At 37.5% G+C, this 23,800-nt stretch overlaps 1 protein-coding gene across 14 annotated transcripts in view; it reads left to right on the forward strand.

Moving 5' to 3' along the window:
- Window positions 1-13,420, forward strand: part of PLEKHA5 (pleckstrin homology domain containing A5) — a 176,954-nt gene extending 163,534 nt beyond the window's left edge. For 8 of the 14 annotated variants that reach the window (XM_072874326.1, XM_072874371.1, XM_072874363.1 and 5 more), the window contains 6 exons: window positions 702-911; window positions 3,623-3,781; window positions 5,033-5,160; window positions 6,005-6,150; window positions 7,342-7,426; window positions 10,527-13,420. In XM_072874326.1, the coding sequence (XP_072730427.1) occupies window positions 702-911; window positions 3,623-3,781; window positions 5,033-5,160; window positions 6,005-6,150; window positions 7,342-7,426; window positions 10,527-10,545 (747 nt within the window). In that variant the 3' untranslated portion in view covers window positions 10,546-13,420. Of the gene's footprint in view, window positions 1-701; window positions 912-3,622; window positions 3,782-5,032; window positions 5,161-6,004; window positions 6,151-7,341; window positions 7,447-10,526 lie in introns of all 14 variants that reach the window. The other 6 variants (XM_072874334.1, XM_072874454.1, XM_072874447.1 and 3 more) reach the window with 3 other exon arrangements.
- Window positions 13,421-23,800: the final 10,380 nt, after the last annotated feature.

Genomic DNA, 23,800 nt, shown 5'->3' on the forward strand with positions numbered 1-23,800 from the left:
ACTCACAGGATGCTGACTGGAGAAAGAATACCACTTTTCAGAAGTGAAATCAGTTACTGTGAATATACTGAATGCAGCTGATTAGCCCAAAGTAAATTTTTTCCTGTCATACAAAGTACAGATCTATCTGAAAATCAGTGAATTTCAAGAACAGAGTAGGTACAGTGATGGTTGTTATTTTGGGAATAATATAATGCTTAGAATTACAGATTTTTAAGTGGTGATAAATTCACTATGTTTCAGCCTGCACTTGCTGTTAGATAATGTCCAGCTGTAGTTTTTCTTGAAATAAAAAGGCAGAAATCACTCTTAGATCAACTGGTGTAAATATCCTGGATCATTAAATTTCAATTATGTTTCTGTCTCAGTCAAGTAACTTGTGTTTGCCTGTCATTTAACGTCTGGTAAATTGTTTCAACTTGATAGGAAGGCTTTAAGAGCCTTCTACCTATTCTCTTAATGTTTATCATTGATGGTGGTAATGTCACTGTTCAAAAAAGCAAATTATTCCTTCCTTTTATTTTGAATTTCAGTGTTCATTTATTAATAATTGGTTCTTGTACTTTCTTCACATACGTAGGAGATCTTTACTTGCCCACTATTTTTCTGCTTTTTAGTAAAGCGTTAGGTGATGTTTTCTGATAAGCTAAACAGTTTAGAATCTTGCTTTTTTAAAACTTTTTTTTTTCCTTCCATTTAAGGAAAGACCAAGAAGTGCAGTGGAGCAGCTGTGTCTTGCAGAAAGCACACGGCCTCGAATGACTGTGGAGGAGCAGATGGAAAGAATAAAAAGACACCAACAAGCTTGCCTGAGAGAGAAGAGAAAAGGACTCAATATTATTGGCGTTTCAGACCAGTCTCCTTCACAAAGTCTGTCGTTTGTCAGAGATAATCCATTCAAATTGGCACAGGTGGGTCCCACGTTATTCAAAAACTTTAATGTGTCCAGTTAAAAAAAAAAGTTACAAAACTGTTCTTTTTCCAAAATCGCATGACACTATAGTTGTCTATTTGAGACTGCTTGTATAGAGTAGCAGTCACAATTCTCTGCTATACACAAGAGAACGGGAGAAGACAATCTTCATGCTTATACCGAATGACAGTAGAAGTCACTTCTTTGTCCTTTTGGAAAATAAATAGTTCAAATGTACATATGTCTGATTATGCATTGTGATGTTTGTTAACAGGGTTTTTTTGTCAAATTTAGCAAACAGCATGAAATTGCAAGCTTTGTGACTAAAAGCAGTGTCAGGGATGTGTCAGGATTTATACAGTGTCAGGGATGTGTCAGGATTTATACATCAGATTCAGCTGATGTATAAATTATGAAGATTTTTCTGCCATGTAATATATTCAAACATCTGTAACATTTTTAGGTAGGAATGTATATTTATGATGACAGATCTTAACTGGTGCTCTTTTGCTGTGGTTTTGGAGCCCATAAATACATAAAAACAGAAACCTCACTTTTGTTTTCACTCATTCTTAAACAGTTAAAGCAAAAAAGTGAGTTTATTAAATGGTTATGGGTGGGGAGAGAGGAGGAAGATATAACTGCTTGTCATTAACCAAGAAATACTATCCAGAATATACATCTTAATAAACAAACAAACAAACAAAAAACCACACAAAACCCAACTAACAAACAAAAAACCCCACACCACTTCAGGACAAAAATATCAAATAGATTCAGGGTAGTGGATGTTAGACAGCCTACTACTTTCTAACTGCTAGGAATTAGTTTTCTTTTTCAGTAGCTTAATGGAATTATCTCTTTTTTATTTTTTTTTTAATCTTCTGGCATACTTTTTTCCTCATACCACACCGGTTTTTGTTTTGTTTTTACACTGACATGGAAATGCCTTTTTTTATGTTTTGTACACATTTTAACATCTGATTTTACAAAACCAAATTAAATGCATTGCACTGTTAAGAAGTCACGTATTTACAAATAAGTTTTAGGTTTGGGTTTTTTTTTTCTTCTGAGCATGCTAAACTGCCTTCAGAGCTATACAAAAGTTACTTTTCCTTCAACAACATTGGATCCCCAGAAGACACTGAATTCAAGTTTTGCCTTTGCATTAGAGCATCTGTATTTGGGATGACATCATGAATGCTATATATGAAGGGGGCTCCTACAAATATTTTAGTGATTAACACTGCCTTTCTCAAGAAGAGGATGTGCAAAGCAAAGCCTCGAAGATGTTTCTTTTTGTAGTTTTTACAGAGGTGTTTGAGCTTTACCACTTTCCTATGGTATCATTTCCTACCTCAAGGTGATGAAGCTGCAGGCATGTATGTATCATACCTGGTTAGCCAGCACATTGGGAGCAGAGTGAGGGAAGTGGCCAAATCCTCTGTGCCAGCAGTACTTGCTATACAGAACTCAAAAGAATTTTGTTCACGTCAGTGTGTTCTTCAGTCTTCTGTGTGAAATCAGTGATACGTGGATGAGATAAGAAATTTATAGAATAAGTGAGAACGTGTCTGAATTTAATACTTAGCTAGTAGTCCGTGCTACAAAATCACTTTTTCTATCACAACTTTAATTCTTCCAGAATGCTATTTGGCAAAAAGCCCCAAAATGAGGTATTACACTGTAGTAATAGCTCTTATTTTTAAAAGCATGGTTTCTGTGCCTATTGATTTTTATACAGAAAAATGGTGCAGTGGTATTAACTTGGAAGTTAAATGGAAGTCTTTTCAGCTGGGCTTTGGTCGTTTAAGAATTGGAGGAAAAAAAGGATTTTATAAACAGCCTACTGTGTAATTTTTAAGTGATTAGCAAAATACAAAAGGAAGTTGCTTCACAATTGTTATTGTTTGGGACAAGTGTATGATATGGGTGCATACTTTAGTTAGGAAAGTAAATAGGTTGATTTGTGAACTGACTTACATGGAATTTCCTCTTAACAGAGTGCATGTGCTAAATCACAAGAATTCAGCCACAAGATTTACTGCTTTCATGGCTCCTATTTTTCTCAGCCCTAGTACTTAGTTTGATAATACTTATATGAACCTCACTTCAGTTCAGTTTGCTACTCTGCCGACATAAAGTTCGCAGTTCACAATCTTAAGCCACCTCTACCATCCTTCCTCAAAATTTTTATATTAAATGATTCTCTGTGCAATGGATTTGTTTTTTTCCAGGAGTAAGTAATGCCTTCTGCCATTATCAGATGCTACATTGCCCTCTGTTAAATCAGTTAACAGCATAGGCTTGGAAGATACCCAAAATAATTGGAGAAAGTGCACACAGGTTCACTGTGAATTTTGTATTGAGAGCAGATTTTTATCCATCTTTTTTTTTTTAACCAGGAAAAGCTATTTTTAAAAAAATCAGTGCTTATGAATGCAAATAAGAATGGTCCTAAGGCTGTGTGTGACTGAGCTAAATATGAATGGAATTTCAGAATATAAATGTGACTCATAGAAATGCTGCAGATTTGGCGGGGGGGGCCAAGTCCTTAACAATTTCCGTTTTCCTTATTACAGTGTGGTGTGCTTAAGGATTTTTAAGTTTGTTGGTGGGGTTTTTTTATCAGAGGACAGCGCAAGACTCAGAACTGAGACTGTGATAACTTTTTTAAGAATACATCTATATATCAATTTTGTTCCACAGAATCGAAAAAAGGATGATACTGTGTCTGGTAACCTGAAGGAATTAGAGAGCACCAGTAAAGAAAATAATTTGAAACAAAATAATGAAAGTCCTGGAGAAGAAATAGCACAACTAAAACATGATGGAGAACAAGAGCATAGTTTGGGTTTTACTAAAGAGGTACTAAACTATCTTTTATTGAACTGTTCATCAGCCTGTCTTGCAGTAAAAAAATATTTTGAGCCACAAACAGCAGAGTGTGGGAAACTGAGCCAGTTCCTTTTGCTTGGAAGATTAAGATATCTTTTTGGATATAATAAATATTCTATAGAGAAGTGCAAAATTGTATCAGATCTGTCTATAGCTGAGCAATTTAATTTTCTTGTATATAGTCTTCCTAAATTTCATTTTACTTAACTTTATCTGTTACTATCTTGATTGATTGGAAAATTACAAAATTATAGTCTTTACTTCTTTGGAAACAAAACCAATACTAATGTATCTTTAAATAATAATCATTGATCTGTTCATTGCTCAGGATATCCCAGCGTAGATTTTGACAACCATTTAATACACCTGACTTTTTTGTTTGGCTGGCTTTAGTGCATCAAATAGTTTATAGGAAGCAGAATAAAGCTGACACAATTTGTATATGGAAGTCGGCAGTAACTGTGGTTTGTGCCATTTAGTCACCAGATTGATTTCTGTCTTGAAATAGTCTCAGACTCACTTCGCAGTGAGTTACCTTGGTGTTTCTGGTACTACGGTGCCCTGAACACTCACCAAAAGCAGACTGACTGTGAAGAATAGATTACTGGAGTTGTTTCTACGTAATCATATCCTGCTTATAGTTTGGTTTGGTTTTTTGCTCACTCATTTTTCCTTTTGTTTTCCTATTTTATATTTAGCTTTTTTAAACATATGTCTGATGGAGAATGGTATAAAATCAAACAATTAACATCCATTGTTATTCTTTAAAAACACTTTGTATTGAGAGTCTGTTGCTTTGTTAAGTATGCAAATCTTTTAAAGGAAAATTATGTAATACACTTATTGGTTATATCTAATCAGACCTTTAAGAGCAGTGTTCAGACTTATCAGCAATATATTCCAGTAGCTGGAATCTCTGTTGGCATTGTGAAGAGAGGGATAGCATGAAAAAATAGGCAGGCTGCAGTCCCAAGAGTTCAGATAAGTTCTGGAAGTTATTAAGCCAAGCCCTGCCCATTTGCTCTGGTATAAGTTTCAGGATAACTCTATTAACCTGAAAGGTATTGATAAAAATTTCTTAAATTATGTAATTCTGAGTTACCAAGTATACATGATGGCAAAATTTGTCTGTTAATAAAACTGTTTCCTGAAACTGTATTTCTTATCTACCACTTAGTATGTGTTACAGCCTCTTGTTTCATGATTTCAATTTTTTTATAGCTGACAAAAACTGATGATCTTTTATCAGATGCACATGTTGTATCTGACTCAAAAGAAGTGAGTAACGAAGAGAAAACAGAAAAGGAAAAGAAAAATAAATTGGAAGAAACACATGATGGTGATATAAGGTAAAAATAAAACAAGATGTTCAGAGGCTATTTTAAACTTGCACATTGTATTTATTAGCTGAATGGACCAAGCAACTAATGAAATATTGTCGTAAATACTTATAAGGTATATTTATATGTTTTTGAGTGGTTTACATATAAAGAAATCTAGTGAGAAACCTAACCACTGCAGGGGTTCAGTAAGAGGTGATGAGTTGGCAGGAGGAGCAATGTTTATTTTCAAGTATTGCCCCAGTTATAAACGTAACATGTTCATAATCCTTGCTTTAGGATACAAAATGTATTTAGTAATGTCAGTTCAAGCTTTGTATCAGTTTATTATGAAAGCTTCAGCCAGGGCTTCTGTAGCAAGCTCTTTACCACTGATATTTAGGAAAACATCACATTCAGGAGCAGACTAAACAATTTATTCTGTATCTCCTGCTTTAACTTTTTCTTCACTATTTTGGGGTATTGCAGAATTAGAGGAATATTGTGTCTTGGATATTCCTCTTTAAGGATTCATAACTTTATTGTAAGTTGCACTGCAGATCCTAAGTGAGTTCTTACATTAAGTCATAACTTACAGCACCTAACTACCAGCAAAATAGATACCACACAGAAGGAAACTGCATGAGTATGTAAAGGAAAGGAATTCAGTTTCCAGTGTGCTTCTTTTTTTAAAGTCTTAACTTTACAAGGTAGAAGGGTTTCAAAATATGTGCTTAATTTATATTACACAAACTTGCAAGTTGCAACTTTTTTCTATTAACAGAAGAAAATTAAATTGTAACTCCTATACTTAGCGGTTAGCACCTGAAATTAAGTTAGAGTGAGTTCTAAACGCTGTGCTTTTTTTAACCAGCTTGCAGAGTGTGACCACAGTTACAAACCACAAACCCAAAACCAGCTCAGAAGAAAGTGAAGTAGTTAGTGTTCAAGAACAAGGAGGGATTATGTCTTCATTTGAATTAGCAGCACAGTCTTCAAAAGGAAATCAGGCAACAGCAGGTATGGAAAAGAGTTTGAAGCACAGCTTATACAGTACATATGTAAAACTATTTCATTTTGATCCTGTCTTTTGATGCTCTGAAACCCTTGTGAATTGAAAGTGCTGAGCTAGTCTAGATGTCAAGTGTATGGTTTTATAACGTAGAGAAAAATAGTTTCCCAGCAGACAACTACAGAAATTCCATTTTTCTGAGATTTTAATGTAGATCTTATGCGTGCATTTAATTCAGGGAATTAAATAACTATTGCCAGAAATTGAGTCATACTATAGTTGTTGCTTGGAGAAAATCCTTCCCTATTCATCTTGTAGAACAGCATCTCAGTCCTGGATATGTATAGATTATTTATCCTTCCCTCCTTGCTAATGGATGGCCTCAGGTATGCCCAAGATTGAGGAATCCTTGAGAGTTTCCTATATATCTAGTAGATTTTGAACTAGCAAGTAAAAGAGCCCAGTTTGGTCATGTTTTCAGGAGCAAGAAAAGATGAAGAAAGAGAAGACACCAGCTGACTGGTAAAACGACTGGTGGTGTACTGCTCTGCAAGAAGAGAAGGCTGGAGTAAAGCGAAATTGTTCGTAAAGAGAAAAAAGAAGGGGAGTGTATAGGGGAGGAGGAAGGAAGAAGATAGAATTTAAGACATTATTAGGATATTTGGTGATGGGAATGGTTAAGTAAGCCAAATGGTTCAATTTATGGATATAAAAGGTGACCTGGACCTTTGTAGTGCAGTCAGCAATCCTTTCTGTGACTTAATAATCAAAACCAGAACTTGTAAATACATTTTATAGTGCTCAGCAGAATAAAAAATGCTTAGTTAATCTGAGCTGGGATATAAAGGTGGGTCTGGGAGTATGCCGACTAGTTAAATTTTACTTTTTTTTTTCTCTCTCTCTCTTTGCAATAGAAATAACACATCAGCAGCATTCATGTGTCTGTTGTTTGTTCCTTAGGTGTTCTAGTAGTCAATTATAGGCCTGAGTAATGACCTTTCTTGAGAACAGCTATGCTCTTCCCTGAACTTGTGCTCATTGTGCTGATCAGATTTTTAGTCTACTTATGTAACTTTCATTTGGTTCTGCTTATATTTATTATGGTTTGAAATGGTGATTTTCAAGCTTATATTTATTATGGCTTGAAATCATGCCTTCTGTAACTTGTATTCTTATTTATCTTGCTGTATGACTTGCAGTGAAAAGTTTGCCTTCTTCACCAGAATCGTCATTGTCACCAGCTCCATCTACACAGACACAGCTCACAGAAGGATCACATTTCATGTGTGTATAGTTACAGAGAAGTACGTCTTTTTTTCCCACCCCTCCTGCCATTTTCCTAATATTTTTCTAAGTATATGTATTCTAGTTATTTTTCCAAGAAACATCTGTAGACAATGCTTGGCAAGACAAAGTTATCTGCAACGTTGAATATAAACTAACCGGAAAACAAAACAAATACAGGTATTGATTTGCTTGCAAGTAATGTATTCTCTATCCAAATACAAAGAGAAAGGACTAATTGGCTTATCAAGCACATTCTCCACAACTAGCAAGATAATAGCCATTTGAATTACATGAGACACCTAAGCTGTTACAAAACAGATACCCAGTTAAGGTATGAGCATCAGTGCTCAGGTGCAAATGAATCTTGATGCTTCAGTCGTGGTAATAGGCAACTAGAGCTAGATCTCTTAGTGATGCATAGGAGGGAATGGTCTAATGGGCCAAAGACTTTATGGCTTAAGACATAGATGACTGAGGCATGACAAACAGGGAGGGAAAAAAAGAGGGTGGAAGAAATGTAACAATTACAAAATGTTTTTTTTCCTTTCTATAGAAATAGCCCCACATAGCTTCTCTTCCCTTGTCCTAGGAGGTGATTTCTTCCAGGACTCAAGTTAGGAAGCATGAGTTATGCTAGATTTACATGTTCCTACCTGTAGTGTTACCTACTTAATGAATGGAAATAGAAGTAAGCATATTTGTTTATACAAGTGTTTAAAGAAATTAATAGGATACCAATGTGAATGCTTCAGCACTTTACCAGCATTTAAATCAGTCCACATTTCTTTGTAGTCAGGAAATACCTGTTTAAATAAGCTTTCTACTAAAAGAATGAACTTTGTTTCAGTGGTAATGTTAAATGCCATAGCTAATGTAACTTAGGAAAACTTTAAAATCAAGAAAACTTTAAAATTGAGATTTTTTTCAGTCATTTAGCTTGAGGAGATCTGAAAATGCCTTTTTTTTTTTCTTTTTTGTTTACTGTCCCAATCTTCATTGCCAAGCTTTCATGTTAGCAAAATTAGACTTATTCATCACAGACACCTTTCTTGGATGAACTATGGCCAGGAAACTATTTATATTCTTCAAAAAAAAAAAAAAGGAAATTATTTTCATCTTTGTCTCCTTTTGAGAGAGTGGAAAATGGACTCTTCGCATTCAGTACTGACACCTGTGTTGCCGGCTTCCTAATGGATGTGGTCTGTCATGATTAGATTTAGCTTGGACTTTTGCACTTGTATTGAAAAGTTTTATTACAGAACTATTTAAAAAGGATAAGTGGGACTACTCAGTTTTTCTAGGAATACTGATTTGTGTTAATGCTTCTCAGTTTCCCTGTATAAATAGACATGCATTTATCATGCATCTTCTTTTTAAATAGAACAAACATTACCCCATCAACTCAGTTGACTCAGGTCAGTAGTGAAACTGAAACTGCACTGCTGAATTCTGTCTGTAAGCCACCACATGCCTCTCTTGAAAGGGGAAGCAACCTATAACTTCACCAGAAATTTTTTACCAGTTGCATTAAGTTGCTTTCAGCTCTTGTCATCAGCTCCAATCATCAGATCAGCAAATTCATTTTTTTAAGGATTTATGCTAAATATGAGATTAGCAAAAGTGAAGTGCTCATATAGAGATCTGCTTTGGAACTTAATGCCCAAGCCTTGACATCCCACAGCGTGGTGTATCCTCATAGGTAATACTGTAGCTGTAACATTTCCATGTTAAGTACAATTCTACAAATAGGCCTTAATTGCTTATGACAAAACAGTGCATCTGGGATGGAACTTGTAAAACTAACGCTCTGCTTACACATACCTCGCTCTAATGAAGCAGGGATTCCAGAACTTAAAATACACCCCTTTCGGCTGTTTAGTATTTTAATTGAGTTGGAAAAAGCATTCAGCTATGTGCATATACATTCCACAGTTCTTTGCTGCACTTGGTGCCTCTGTTGATTGCTTCCTAGGAGCTCCAAAACAAGCTATTATATACTATATACTAGGAGCTAGGCCTAGTATACGTAGGAGATGTATGAAGCATAGTCTGCTTGCCTGCAGTATTTACTGCCCCTTACCTTCTGGGGCTGCTGTTCCAGTATTGCAGTGCTTTGCGCTTTGCTGAAAGATAGGTCTTTTAGCATGCGAGAACTCCGTGTGTCTCAGATGCAGGAAATCCTACACGGCAGAGGGAACTTCAGAGCTGTGGGATCAGCCCTGTTCATATGCAACCAAATTTTTCAGGCAGCACCTGGAAAATGTATGGTAGATTTCAGAGAATAACGAGGTAATACCTATATTTGGCTTTTACGGTCAATTAGTAAAATGATACTCTTGGCACGATGCTGAGGGAATTTGGCATAGGAAATTGGTGGCACAGGATATTGTAGGACTAAGGAAAAACCCATTAACACAAAGCTACTTTCTTTGTCACGCTCTTGCTTTGCAGAAACAAATCTGGATGTGTACCACTAACATTGTTACATTTTAAGCATTACATTTACACTGAGTAATGGAGGGATAATGAAATTTTATACAGCACCTGGATCCAAAGCTCAGAAACATTTTTACTAACGAACTGTTAAAAGCTATTTATAGAAGTCCTTTCAGCTATTACCAAAATGCAGCAAGCTCTGGGTGGAGCACTTGAACTTCAGAACACCTTACAGCTACGCTGCCATTATGGTGTAGCGACTTGATAATACTGCATCCCTCTTCAAACCGTGCCTGTCATTTGTAGGAGCAATTAGAGTCTTTGCTATTATTACTGGTTTTATATGAAGAACATTTGGAGATGGCCATGCACAACAGGCTAAAACTCTCAGAATAAGCAGGCTTTCATAAGAAGTTGTGTAAATTTGAAAAAAGCTTGCTTTTGCTGCTTGCTGTCAAAGTATCTTCACAGCAGTATTATTCATCAGGAACTGATTTTGGAAACAACTGATTTCTAAAATACTTTATTATGTTCTACACCATTGATAACTACTGCTAGGATGAGGTCAGAAATTCCTTACTGTGTTTAATCCCAGGAGCTGCTTTATACAATATTCTGTTGTTGCTAAAATAGAGTAACTTAATCTATGTCTGTCTTTCAGCACTAATGGCTTCTGTTGAAACAATTCATGCCTGAGATGTATGGACCTGACCTATGAAAATATGAGAAGATATTGTACAGTATATTTTAAATCTATGAAATTCATAGTTCTGATGCTTTTGGCCGCAGAGCATCATTTTATCACTTCCTGGAAAATGTTTATTCCAAGAGAGCTTTAAATGGCCCACATGTACACTCAACAACCTTCAGATTGTTCTCCTGATACCAGCTTGCTGCTATGATTTCTGTGCACATAAAATAAAGGCTCTTTTTCATGTGCAGCCTACAGTCAGAACTTTATTTGATATTCTCCAGAATTTAATGTTCTTTTAATTATGGATCATATAAGTTTACTTTTTTGCTTCTTTTAGATGCCTAACTTGGTTAATTTTACATATCACCACTAAACCTTGTTTTACACTTTTTAAACACTACAGTTTATTGTTTTAACATTTTATTTGTAAAATTTTTATATATATATACATATAGATATATTTAAAATGTGCCATTTTTATTATTGCCTAGTAAAATATGTCCTGTTTCTGCTGTAATTATTTCTTGGTCAGGTTGCAATGTCAGCAGTTACTGCCACACTTCTGTCAACATATACATTAATGTTAGTGGTTACTTTTTCTTAAATAAAATGGAGTGTAGGTATTTTGAGGTACTGGGCTTTTCCTTCGCTGGGTTAGGGTGTGTACAGCAATAAGCAGGTTTTCAATCCAGTACTTAGTTTGTGTACAAATGTAATTATGTTCATTGTGTATATATTATACAATGAGCACATACAATGTAAGTAGAAGAAGCCACTTATTATTGTTCAAATACGAATGTTCATATCCCATTTCTTTTATATCATATTAAATAAATGTTGATGTTCTTAAGGACTTGTATGGTTAGTATTTCTTCCAGCAAACAGATGTCACACTGTGTTCCACCTTTTGCTGTGGGGAATGCAACAGCTCTTATCTCATTGGCGACATACCTGTCAACCAGAGTAGCAGTGACAGATTCCAGTCTTCCTCTACGGGAAAGAATAAGGCTGCAACACAGAACAAAAAGATAACCTGAGACTGAGACGCAAGAAATACAGGTTCAGCTCCTGACTCTCCCAGACTTGTATCATGATGTCGGAACAATCACTTAGTCATTCTGTGCCTCCATTCCCTGCCTGTTTACTTGAGAGGTAATAGCCTGTCTTACTGGGGTGTGGTGAGTAGTAATTTGCAATATTTGCAAATGTTGAATGCCACATTCAGTGGGATTAAGGAGAGAAGTATGATGATTCCTTGAGGCTTTGACATCTGCAAAGCATCTTCCAGAAACTGAAAGAAAACCTGAAGTAATTTGTCAAGTGTCATCATACTACAGATGTTACTAGCTTCACTTTTCCATCTCACACAGCTGTCTGATTTGCCTGAGACAGAAGAGGTTTAGAAAGGAATGATGAAAAATGAAAAGATTTAGGGGAAAGCTTTTGAATCTAGGATGTAAAGCTAAGAAATCTTTTAAAAGTTCAGGCAACTGCTGTGTGCTTCAGTGCATGTGTGTGCCATAAGTGGTAAGGCAAGTTTCGTAAGAAGACGACTGCCAGCTCCTGTTGTGCTTTTTTATCATACAAATCATATCCTGCTCAAGTTAATATTGCTGTACTAGAGACTATATAATTCAGTGTGCTTTTCCATAGAGGAATGCCTGAGATTGACAGACAGTTTGAAATTAACTCTTTATCTTTGCCCCCCTAAGTAGGAGTTTGTGTTCGTTGTACTCTTCTGCCACTCCCAGCTCTGCTGCCAGTTCTTCCTGGAGCTCTTTGCCACAAAGACAGAGAGTACGCTGTCTGTCTACCTGTCGTTTTGCCATTTTCTTTGAAAAGTGAAGAAATAGGAAGCAGAGTTTAGCAGCAGAGCTTGGAGGGTCATAGTGAAAGAGATGGGTAAAGGAAAGATGACAAATCATGATGGAGGCAGACAGCATCCAGCTGAAAGTTTGACCAAATAGCCTTTCTTCTTTTTTTGGAACGGTAGCCCCAAATTAGTGCATCCTTCCATCCAAAACACAGAGTGAACAAGAGGAATGTGATTGTTATTGCTCAACCAACTGAGGTTTAAGTTCAGTGGCATCACTGGAACACCTGGGGCAAAGCAAATATGACACACCCTGTTCTCTCCCTAACCCTTCCAGAGAGAGCTGTTCAGCTGTCAAGCTTTGCAATCTCTTTCTGTCCTTGCTGCCAAGAAAAGAATTGCAACCAATAAAGGAAAGAATGACTAAGTGGTTTTTGGACATTTATAGATCTTGTCTGCGTTTAAAGCAGTTGTCAGTTTGGTATATCTGCGAAGTATGTGCAGTTTATACTGAAGCTGGGGGAGGGTGGGAGAACTAGCAAGTTTTTGCTGATATAACTGTTGGCAAAGACAGCAAACCTAAATGATGCAGGAATGTATTAATGCTCATAGACTATAATTTCACTTCCTGTGGGGACTTGCAGCAAAGACTTGCAGTTTCATTGGGTGCTCTATTTTTTTGTCTTATGGAAAAAATGTACGGCTTTGTGTTATCACAGAGCATCTACTGTCTCTTACCTCATCAGAATAAATCATCCCAGTGATCATACTCCTGAGATATAGAAATATCAGAATACTGATATTGTCAGCCTTCAAACATCTATTTTAAGTTTGTATCTAGGATATTTTTATATTTCTGACTGATTGCTTTATTGGCTATTGCACTGACACTTGTATATATGGAACATGTGCTTTTTTTCAAAAGCAAGAGTCCTTAGGAATAATGCAACACATTCTCTACAGATGTTCATGCTTTTCAGAATCAATTACATCTACTTTTGTCTTTTGTTCACCGTTTGCATTGTTCCAAGACTACTAGAGAATGTGATTCTTTTAAGTCCCTTAATAAAGTGACATTACTCAAAAAGTTATAGTTGGTGTCTTGGCAGTTTTTGTATGTCATGGACTGGCTCAAAGAGAAAGACCTCACCAGGCAGTTGAAACTCAAACCTTGTTTATATCATTTCTGAGGGGGGAAAAGTAGTCCTCAGTTAATATTTCCTCATAAATATATCTGTCATAAAATGAATCCAGTAAGGTTCTATTTTCAGGAAATCAGAAAAATTTTAAACAGTTCATTTCTATCTAAATCACTTTAATTGGCCAGTCTGGGAAAGAATTATTACTCAGCCTATTGGATGCACTAGATGTAGTAACCAGGAGTACATACATGAAAAACGTTAGTAGATCTATTACTAACAGTGTCATCCATTAAATTCTCTCGTACTTGGACTGGTGGCTTAAGTTGAGCAAAGCAGCAGGGTGGAAGATCTTTAATCAGTGGTGGTGCTGGATAACTCTTACCCCAAATTTTTCATTGTATTGTAACCATAAGGTGTGGGGGGGGTTCTAATAAAACAAATGATAAATAGTACTCATTCAGATCTCAGAAGTGGGTCATGATGTCTTTTCTGCACAATACTTTTTTTGTCCCTGTGATCCTGGATTTTTCTATACTTATTTTCTTAAGTTATTCAGTATGAATCCTCAGTTAAAATGTTATTTTCCATCCTTTGGAAAGCTGACATTTAAATAGCCAATGAACAAATTGCCTATACCTGGCATTAATAATATATCTGAAACAACTTAATTTAACTTTTTTAAGGATGCACGTGAAGATAAAGCAACATCTGGCCTTCATTTCTTCCAAAGAACATTATATATACTTGCTGTTATATCCCTGGAGCTGTTTAGCTTGTCCATATGGGAACACTGAAGAAGCTGCTACAAAATAAAATGGAATATACTGGTGGCTGAACGCAAATGTCTGGCCCAAAATGAAGGCTAAAAGCAGCTGCTTTCTGAACTTGACACACAACTTTTTACCCAGCTGTTCCAGATGTGTCAGTATTCAAATGTTACTTGTGGAATGAAGCTTTTGGTATTTTTTTAATCATGTTTCTTTATCCTGTGGTATGCCAAAGAAAATGGTTTTAAGGTCTGTCTAAATATTATCTAGCTGTTGTTGTGAAACTGCAAGCAACTCTTAATTGTGGCTATGGGTAAGTAACAACACCACAGTGGTTGCTAATTGGCTCGTGTGGCAGTCTTGCTGTGGAGGTGTTTAAGAACACTTATTTAATCTGGGTTAGGTTCTGTTTGGAATAAAAGAAAAAGCTGTAAGCAAATGGTGCTGTTTCCAGTGGACTGCTGTAGAGTATATCAAGACAAAAACAGATGTGATCTCATTAACTTCTTTATTGCTGAAACCAAACCTAAAATAAGGAATTAATTTTTTGTCAAATTCTATCCAGATCCCTGTTCTATTGAACAGGAATACTTCAAAGAATTTCAGACTAAAAATAGAAACACCCTCTTCCTCTTTTGAAGGTGAAATGAGTAATGCTAAAAAAAAAAGCAGACCCTGCAGCTTTAACTTTATGTGTAGAAGAAGCAAGATTTACTTATGGCCTAGAGATTCGGTCAATGAAAACTTTCAGAAAAATACCTGATCCTCTTCTGTTGTCATCTGGTAGTTTTCCTGAATCACAGTGAAGTGACTGGCACTGTCCAGCACTCTCTTCTGCAACTTCAAATCCACTCCAGCCCAATGTGTAAAATATTCTGCATTCCTTGTATGGAGAAAAAATTCTTTATCCATACAACAGCTGTCTGTCCCTACATAAGCAGCTGAATCCAGGCCACCAGTTTTCTTGCTTGAAATGGCTGAAAACTGCAGGTGCTTAGCATCTTGAAAGATCAAGCTCAAAGCATATCATGTGAGGCACCCAACATTTCCAAGTAACTTGCATATGAATCTCCCTTATTTTCAGCAATAGATTCTATTTAGTAGGAAAAAGATTTTTTTTTTCAAAGTACCAGTCACATTGCTAGCAATCAAATAATTGGTAGGTACAAACAAATATATAAGAACTTATTTGAGAAAATTGCCATTAATTGACAAGAGTACATTTGAAAGCGATTGGAAAAAAGCTGCAAAATTCAGCAACTCTCAACCCATAAAAATCACCTCTTCACAATATTAGTTTCTGCTGAGTCTTGACACTTATTACATACGTAGTCGACTGCTCTGTATTGTGCAACTTTCTTCTTGGCAAAATCCCAAGTCAGCAAGAACGTAAAGGCTGTTTCAGATGTTTTAGCTTTAAAGATGAATTATTTTTCTTTTTTTTTATATTTTCATGCTCATCCACCAGTCTTGGAAACAGCCGTTAGTGGCTATTGCGTTTATTCTTTTTATACACTGAAACAGTCATATGTAGACAGAGAGAAAAAAGACAACTGAACTTTCTGATTAAAGTTTTCTGAAGTTTGTGACTGCTGCTATTTCGTGTTTGATTTCTGGCTGCCTGGAGACTGTCTCAGAGAGTTTACACATGCAACGGCTGGTACTGCACGGAAGCCAGCTTGCATATGAGTTGAGGACTAGCTGCAGGTTTCATTTCGTGAGCTAGGAGATTGCCTGGAAACCTGGGATTGTTTGATCTAAAGCACCTTTGAATAACATTTCTTGGCTGTTTTCTTAGCCTATGCCGACATACCTATAATATTTTGTAACTACTGTTTCTAGTATATTGTGCCTACAAATAATAAATATTTTTAATAAAGACAAAGTGCCTGGATAATGTGTGAGATCCTGATTGCTATTTGCAAGGTAGCAGTCACTAATTAAAGAACCAGCCTCTCAGCCATTTAGGAGATTGTGTTAGTGAAGAATTATTGGTTAATACTCAAATGAATTGCAACATCGGGAAAACCATACTTGCCTATATAATCTGATTCTTTGGAATATGGGGGGGGATATTCCTGAGCTTCTCTGAACTCACAGCATTTTATTTTAAAACTTTTATTTCATGATCTTAAAGCTATCCAATTCCGTGTGATCAGCTAAATATAACCTAGCTAAGCTCCTGTTCATTTCCATTATCCAGAATTTAGGACAGGGAAGAACAGAGGTGATGACATTTTGATTATTTTTGCCTCATTAAAATCTGGTGGACCCCAAGGAGCACAGTTAGGTCATGTTTGTAAGAGGTAGGAGTCTAATACCTTGCTTTGAGCCATGCCTATTTCAGAGAAGTGCTCTGCATGAATTACCATACATCTTTCCCTGTCTGTCTGTTTCCAGACTAGAGCACTTCTGTTATTTCACCTTTGAACAGAATCCTTAACTCTTACAACATTTTCAGGCAATTAATCATAGGCAGTCTGTGAAGCCTAAGATCTCTTTACAGCTGATGGCTCTAAACTATTAGGAGGATGACTATGCAGGACTGAATCCCAGTTAAAGCCTAAGCACTCCAGACTTTCTGAGCAATTCCCAAACGCTTGGATGCTGTAACTGCATCTTTGTCTGAATGCAGCAAACTGGATTTCTATTCCGTTCATCAGATGGCTTCCTCCAACAAGAGTTGAGGAGCTGTTAAGGATGCCCAGCAAGCTGGACTTGTGTTTTGAAAAGTGCTGCCTAGCGATCAATATTATTGCAATAGGAGGCTTTCCCTCCCACAGCCCTCCCTTTTTCCTGCAGCTGTCAGTAGGCACAGACTCACTGGCTTGTGCTGTAAAAACAGTGTTATTACCTGTTGGCCTTGATGCAAAAGCAGCCAATCTAAGCTTCCTTCCAGTATCTGCACTGGGAAGATAAGTTGTGTTAACAGGGGAAGCAGAAGATGAAAGGCACATACATTATCAGCCCAAGTTCAAGTACTTGCCTGGAAGGACCCCGAAAGAACAAAGTTAGCCTCGCTGCAGCTGCTGCTGCAGCTTTCCCACTTTAGCTTTCCTCCTTTTTCCTCTCTGCCCGTGCTTTTGTCCTCATGGCGTGGTTGCCATTGTATAGTAGTTTTAAGGGATGAAAGCGAATGATTGCTGATGGGTGACATGATAGTGTTTTAAATGGGAATGCAGATTGGTTCCAATACCAAGCAATGTAGTAACACGGACAAAGCAAGTGGCGGCAGCACAATAGGCTTAGAATGATCGCCATAACCATGAGTGACTGACAAAAGCAACTATGATATACAAATACCAATATGTGTTTAAAAAAAGCCCTGATGTTAAAATGTCCAGAACTGTCAAAGATCTTGTGGTCTGGGAAACTGTGACTTGCAAGCTGTCCAGATGCAGCACAGGCTGCAGCTGACCTGTCGTCTTAGTAATATTTAGTATCCCATTCTCTTCTGACTTTCTGGGAATCTGGGTGCTGAGCACGCGCAGGAAATTGGGGATTACAAACTTGTCTGAACTTTTCACTGCCAGACATTAGCATGCAGATGCAGCAGCCTGTATGTAAATGATGTTATCTGAGCTGTTTTATGCATGTGTTTCCAGGATAAGAAAGGAGATTATTTCATTGTGTGAACTAATTACCTGTGAAGAAAAAATTAGAGCCTTTTTAATGTTAATGCCAGGCTGTATTTTTATTAACCTTCATACTCAATGATCCAGTGTTGTATGTTTATTGTGTATTTTCAGATATTAAAGACTTGATCCTTTAACCTAAAGGAAAGAAGTTCTTGATGTGACTTTGCATAAACAAGTTTCTTTGCAAGGTTGTAGCCACACCTCGGAGCCTTCCTTTGCCCATAAAGTGGGGTTGCTTCACCAACCATAAAGCCAAAGTGACTTTTAAGTGTCATGCTATTGCTTCTTAATCATGCACAGCAACAATTAAAGATAAAAAGTGGACAATCATATTAAACTGGAACTACAGGACAAATTACTGCAAAACAGAGAAAATATGTTGTTGGCCTAATCTGGAGTTGCATACAACCAGAGCAACAGAGTTCATGTTCATATAGCAGACCTGAGCCCGGATGGGAACAGCCTTTTTGGCTTCAGGTGGACAGCTTGTATGATTAAAAGTTAGACATGCTCGTACTGCAAACATGATGATACAAGAGAAAATTTGTGCGAGAGTCTGATCTCTTGTGGTTACTGTATCTCAGCCAAAATTCAGCATGTTGCTTATTAATACTATAATTAGATAAGGGAGGAGGGGAGTAACTCTCAAATATTTCATGTTTTAATATTTGTATAGCTTTCAAACCAGCATTTATTTTGTCATACTTTGTTAAGCATGATATAAACTGGGTTGTTGAGGTTTGCATATATATATCTTACTATAGAGCATAAGCTGATGATATTATGTTGCATGTAATGGAAATGAATATACATACAATATGCCAAAGGAAGTTACTACAGTACAGTGCAGGTGGTGGACTGAGATCACCTAGTGCAATAAAAGAAAGCCCCCAAATCTGACTGTATTAGTATAAAAAACACCTCCAAAACGTGTGCTAGTATAACAAAACTGAAAGACAAGTCATTCACGGACATTGGTCCAGCACTTAATTTATGTGAAAATAATCACGGGTGGCGGGGGGAATGTTTTTTTGTGTAAAGTCCCATTTTAAACTGCCTGCTTTGCTGCCTCTTTACATGAAACTTGTGGTTGTGAAACTGGGAAGTGAACGTGGCTGAGGAATATTGGTGTAAGATCAGGTCCTCAAGGTAGCAGGGAGCACAGAAACCACGGCCTGAAGTGGTGCCAAAGCATTTTCCTTGGAAGAAACAAGGCAGAAGTAGGTCATGGCTCTCTACAGAGCTGATACCTTAACACTTTTCAGTGCCTGAGTTACACTTCTATAATACATGCCTCTCTGTTGTACCTCTCATGCACTAGCACAACCTAAATCAAATAGTTTTCTCAACTTTTTGTGAGTCCCCGGTTTTATGTGAAGACATGTAGGCATGAATTGTAAGATGCACCACATCTAAAATTAGATTTTTTTCACCTTGCTCTAAAGTGCTATAATAAAAATGTTTCCTCTATTTTCCAGGCTTTAAATAGCTGAATCCACTTTTCACCAAGATGAAGCAAATACTTAGCATTGCCAAACCCAGCTAGAAATTCAACCATAAAGATGATGTTTCTGATAAATTATCTAGTTAAATGTAATATAAAGCCAAACTGCTGCCATTTGTCCTGATAGTAGGCCTCTATAGCAACAGCTTGCTAAGAATTTATAATGCCATATTTTCCTACTATATTTTAAGTAATATAGTAGGTTGTTTTGCGGCACTGAACTGCCTAGGAAAAGTACTGGACAGTATTTGTTTCTTGGATACAGTTTAAATGTGTCACTAGGCAAAATCATTAAGCACATAATAAATGTTCATCTTCACTGAAAAAAAGAAGTTTTAAAAGGCTGAATAGAATCAAAAGCATTATGTGATTAAAAACTAGGCCCATCTCTATTAAGAATGCTCCATGTGTATCTATAACAACAGCTTTCACTGGAAGGCTTCAAAGACAGACAACTATACCTCAGAGCAATACTGGGAAAGAGACTCTAATGAACATCCTAACCATGGTTAAATTGCTGCATAACAAAATGATAAAACCGTTTGCCCACTCCTATACAGTCAGTTGCTTTGGAAAGCCTGTGAGCAACTGAGCTGGGAATAGACTTTAGGAGAGGGAAATCGCTGCTTTGCCTATTAGAAGACATGCAGCACGTCTGTAGGGCATGTCATTGGGGCATTAAGCTAATTTAGGATTTAGGTCTCCCAATTCTGCAACATATTCCAGGCTTCCTGAGAGAGGGACCCTTTGAACTATTTAAATTCTGAATTAAGGAAGGGTCACAGTGCAACTTAGACTCTCCTGTGTGATATGTGCTGAGTCCCTGCCTCCTAGCAGCCATCCTCCATAGGCCAACAATATCAGTTCTTCAAAACCCTTAGCTCCCCAGCTCTCGGGGTGAGTTTGACATTCTGGCCCTACTGAGGTCAATGAGAATTTTGCAATCAATACTAGAGAGGCCAAAGTTTCAGACAAGGCTCGTAGAGTTCATCTGAGAGCACACATCTCTGATCATTTAATTTGCAATAAAGGTGGCTGTTGGAAGATTGGGTGTAAAGCGCTCGATCTCAGTTTCCGTTCCATTAGAGATAATCAGCAGGAGCATAATGCAAGTTTCCAAATGTTCATGTTTATATTTCCTAGTGCTTCAAATAAACAGTATTGGAACTCGATCAACATATACATAGTCAAAAAGACCTTACTTTCTCCTTTCTTGTTTACATTATGAGGGTCTTTTCCAACCTATACGATTCTGTGATTCTGTGATCTCAGCCATGCAGCAACCATTTTCAGTCATTTTGGTAAAATAAAAGCTTCACTGTGAATGGAATAGTCTCATAGGTCCCCCAAAACTGGTGCTCGTGGTGATTACATTGGGGCAGCTGACATGGACGGCAGGTTGCCTAACTGCAGCATGAAAGACAATGCATGTAGTTGGAATGGAATGTCCAGAGTTGACCAGATAAGATCCCACCGTTGTCAAGAGTACGACCCCAAGCAGCTGATACTGCCACAGAAATCCTCTCAGCCACTTGCCCCAAAGCGGCCATGCAAACATCACAGCATACAGACATGCTGGCCCATAACACTGAGGTAACAGGAATGGCAGTTGTTACATCGATGGAGTTGGATTGCAGAACGTGCTGGTGTTTGTATAGGTTTTCTACAGATTACTGCTGCCTTCTATATGGCATTTTTGTTGCCAGGGCAGGGCAAAAGGGAGTACAGGAAGGCTAGGTGCTGCCCCTGTTAAACCAGATAGATGAACAGAAGGTGTGCGGGGTACTGAAGGGGGAGGAGGAGTGCAAGAGAGTTCCATTTTTGCCAGATTGCAACTATATTCCAGCTTCAGAGGGCAAGAGTGGAGAAGTTTGCAGAGTAAAACCAGGGAGATTTGACAAGCAGGCACTCCCCGGCTCTGTTGTCAGTACGCAGACAGGCAGCGCAGTTCCTTTAGCACAGAATTGCTGCAGTGAGCTGATGAAGATCTTTTCAGCCGCTGGACTTCCCAGTGCTGTCATGACAACAGCTACTTTCTCGGTCCTGCTGAAACCCCTTTTCACATTCAGTGAATGCCATTCACTGAAAAGTAGGTTGTTCTCATCAATCTCCCTCTCTCAGATTTCATTGATTGAGAATAGGGAGGAACGCTGTACTTCTGTGGTCTTGGCTTATTTTCCATGAACATGACAGATCCTCAATCTTATAGGAAAGGTTTGAAGAGTAATGAATTGGAAACATCATTTTAATAGCTCAGAAGACAAATACACTATCTGTAATAAATATTTGTTATTAGTGGCAAATGACAATAAAGCCATCCTGCTGGTTTTGTAATTGTTAAATTAGTTTCGATTACTTTGAGTATGACTTCTGCTGTTCAGTGAATACCATAATAATGGAAAGGCTAGTTTTTGGATGTAAATCTGAACTTTTCTGAAATTCAGGTGTTTGCTCATGCTCAAGCCTACCAAATAATAATTTCTATTTAAATATGCTAATGCTGTATATCTCTAGCTGTTTGATAAATATTCCATGACCTGAATTTTTCTTGTAACATAAGCAGAGCAGTGGGGAGAGAAGAGAAATCATCCAGCTGTTAAGGTTTTGGGAAATCTGGACTTTGACACCTTCTCCATGACAGTATCTTGCCCAAGGCTGACCAGAATGTGTGATAAATGCCTCTCTTAAGGATAACCTCTCTCCCTTAACTCTCTAGCATGCCAAGATCTGGCAATCATGGAAAATATGTAATCTTAGTTGTACGTCACTTTTAATCTCACAAGATTTAGCAGGACCCTAAATTTGTCATACACGCTATCATGGGAATTCTGAATGCAGTCATTAGTCTTTCAGGCTGCATCTAAACCTGCCTGCAGGGACTCACAGCTTGGTCCCAGTCATGCAGCTCGCCTCAGCTTCTGTGGCTCCTGACTAGGCCTCTCCCTTCCCATCTTTAGAAATCGTGGTGCAAGGCATGACTGGTGTGAACATGGTTTTCACCCCCATGTGAAGCTGGGGTAAAGCCAGGGTATATGGTTATATTTGGGAACTCAGAAAAATATTTACTGTTTTTGCAGATTTGACGATGCCTGTGTCTTTGTGTAACGTGTGTATAATATCTCAACTTACAGAATCACAGAATAGTTGAGGTTGGAAGGCACCTCTGGAGATCATCACGTCCAACCCCACTGCTCAAAGCAGCGTCAGCTAACACAGGCTGCTCAGGACCATGTCCAGGTGTGTTTTGAATATCTTCAGGAATGGTGACACCACAACCTCTTCCACTGCCTGACAGCCCTCACTGGGAAAAAGTTTTTTCTTATGTTTAAATAGAATTTTCTGTATTTCAGTTTGTGGCCATTGCCTCTTGCCCTTTGCCAGATACCACTGAGAAGAGTCTGGCTCCATCTTCTTTACTTCCCCCCTCAGATATTTATACACCTTGCTAAGATCCCCCTGAGCCCTCACTTCTCTGGGCTGAACAGTCCCAGCTCTCTCAGCCTCTCCTCATCTGACATGCTCCACTCCCTTAATTATCTTCAGGGCCCCTTGCTGGGCCCACCACAGCATGTTCTGGGAAGCTGAGAAACATGGTTGGAAGGACATGTGTTCACAAGAACTTAATCTTGGAAAGACAAGATTCTTTCAAGAAAAAAAAAGAAGGAAAAAAAAAGAAGCACAAACATTATAACTAGATTTCTGCAACGGAATTTTCATTTAAGTTTTACAAAATATTAATTTAAAAAAACTTTAAGACTGTTCTATGAAAAACCCATATTCTAGTTATGACCGCAAATTGAAGAAGGGGAGTTTTAAAGTAATCCTAGAAGAACGTGGAAAAGCTGCTGTAAACTTGTACTCCTTCCAAGCTGTGATTTGTATTTAATTAGCATTCAATTCATTATGCATTTCTGCTTGGTTGTAACGGTTACACACCGGTTTTGCAACATGCAAGATCTTGATTACTTTTATGGTTTTGAAAAGAATCTCCTTGTGTGCAAAGAAAGACTCTGCTCTTGACTTCACATCTATATTTTTAGAAAAAATAAGGCTGGGATTTACTGCCTAGCGTGTTTGTGCAGAACTGCCCCCTCCATTGGGATGACATCCCCCTGGTTTTATTGTAATGCTCTGTAGTAACTGACCTGCAGAAAATAAATGGACATACTGGTGACAATCCTGTATTTGTGGTTGGGCACGCACCTTCATTTAAAGCTGGAATCCATCTCTGTTTTGCATAAGGACGTAGAAAACACACATTCCCCAAATTAACAGCATGTAAAGACTGGAAGCAAATATGTTAACATATTAACATCATGTAATCTGGAAGCAAATATGTTAATTATCTCTGGTTAAAACTAATCTAAACTGCACCTT

The sequence above is a fragment of the Ciconia boyciana genome, chromosome 1, assembly GCF_034638445.1.
Source record: "Ciconia boyciana chromosome 1, ASM3463844v1, whole genome shotgun sequence".
Classification (NCBI taxonomy): domain Eukaryota; kingdom Metazoa; phylum Chordata; class Aves; order Ciconiiformes; family Ciconiidae; genus Ciconia; species Ciconia boyciana.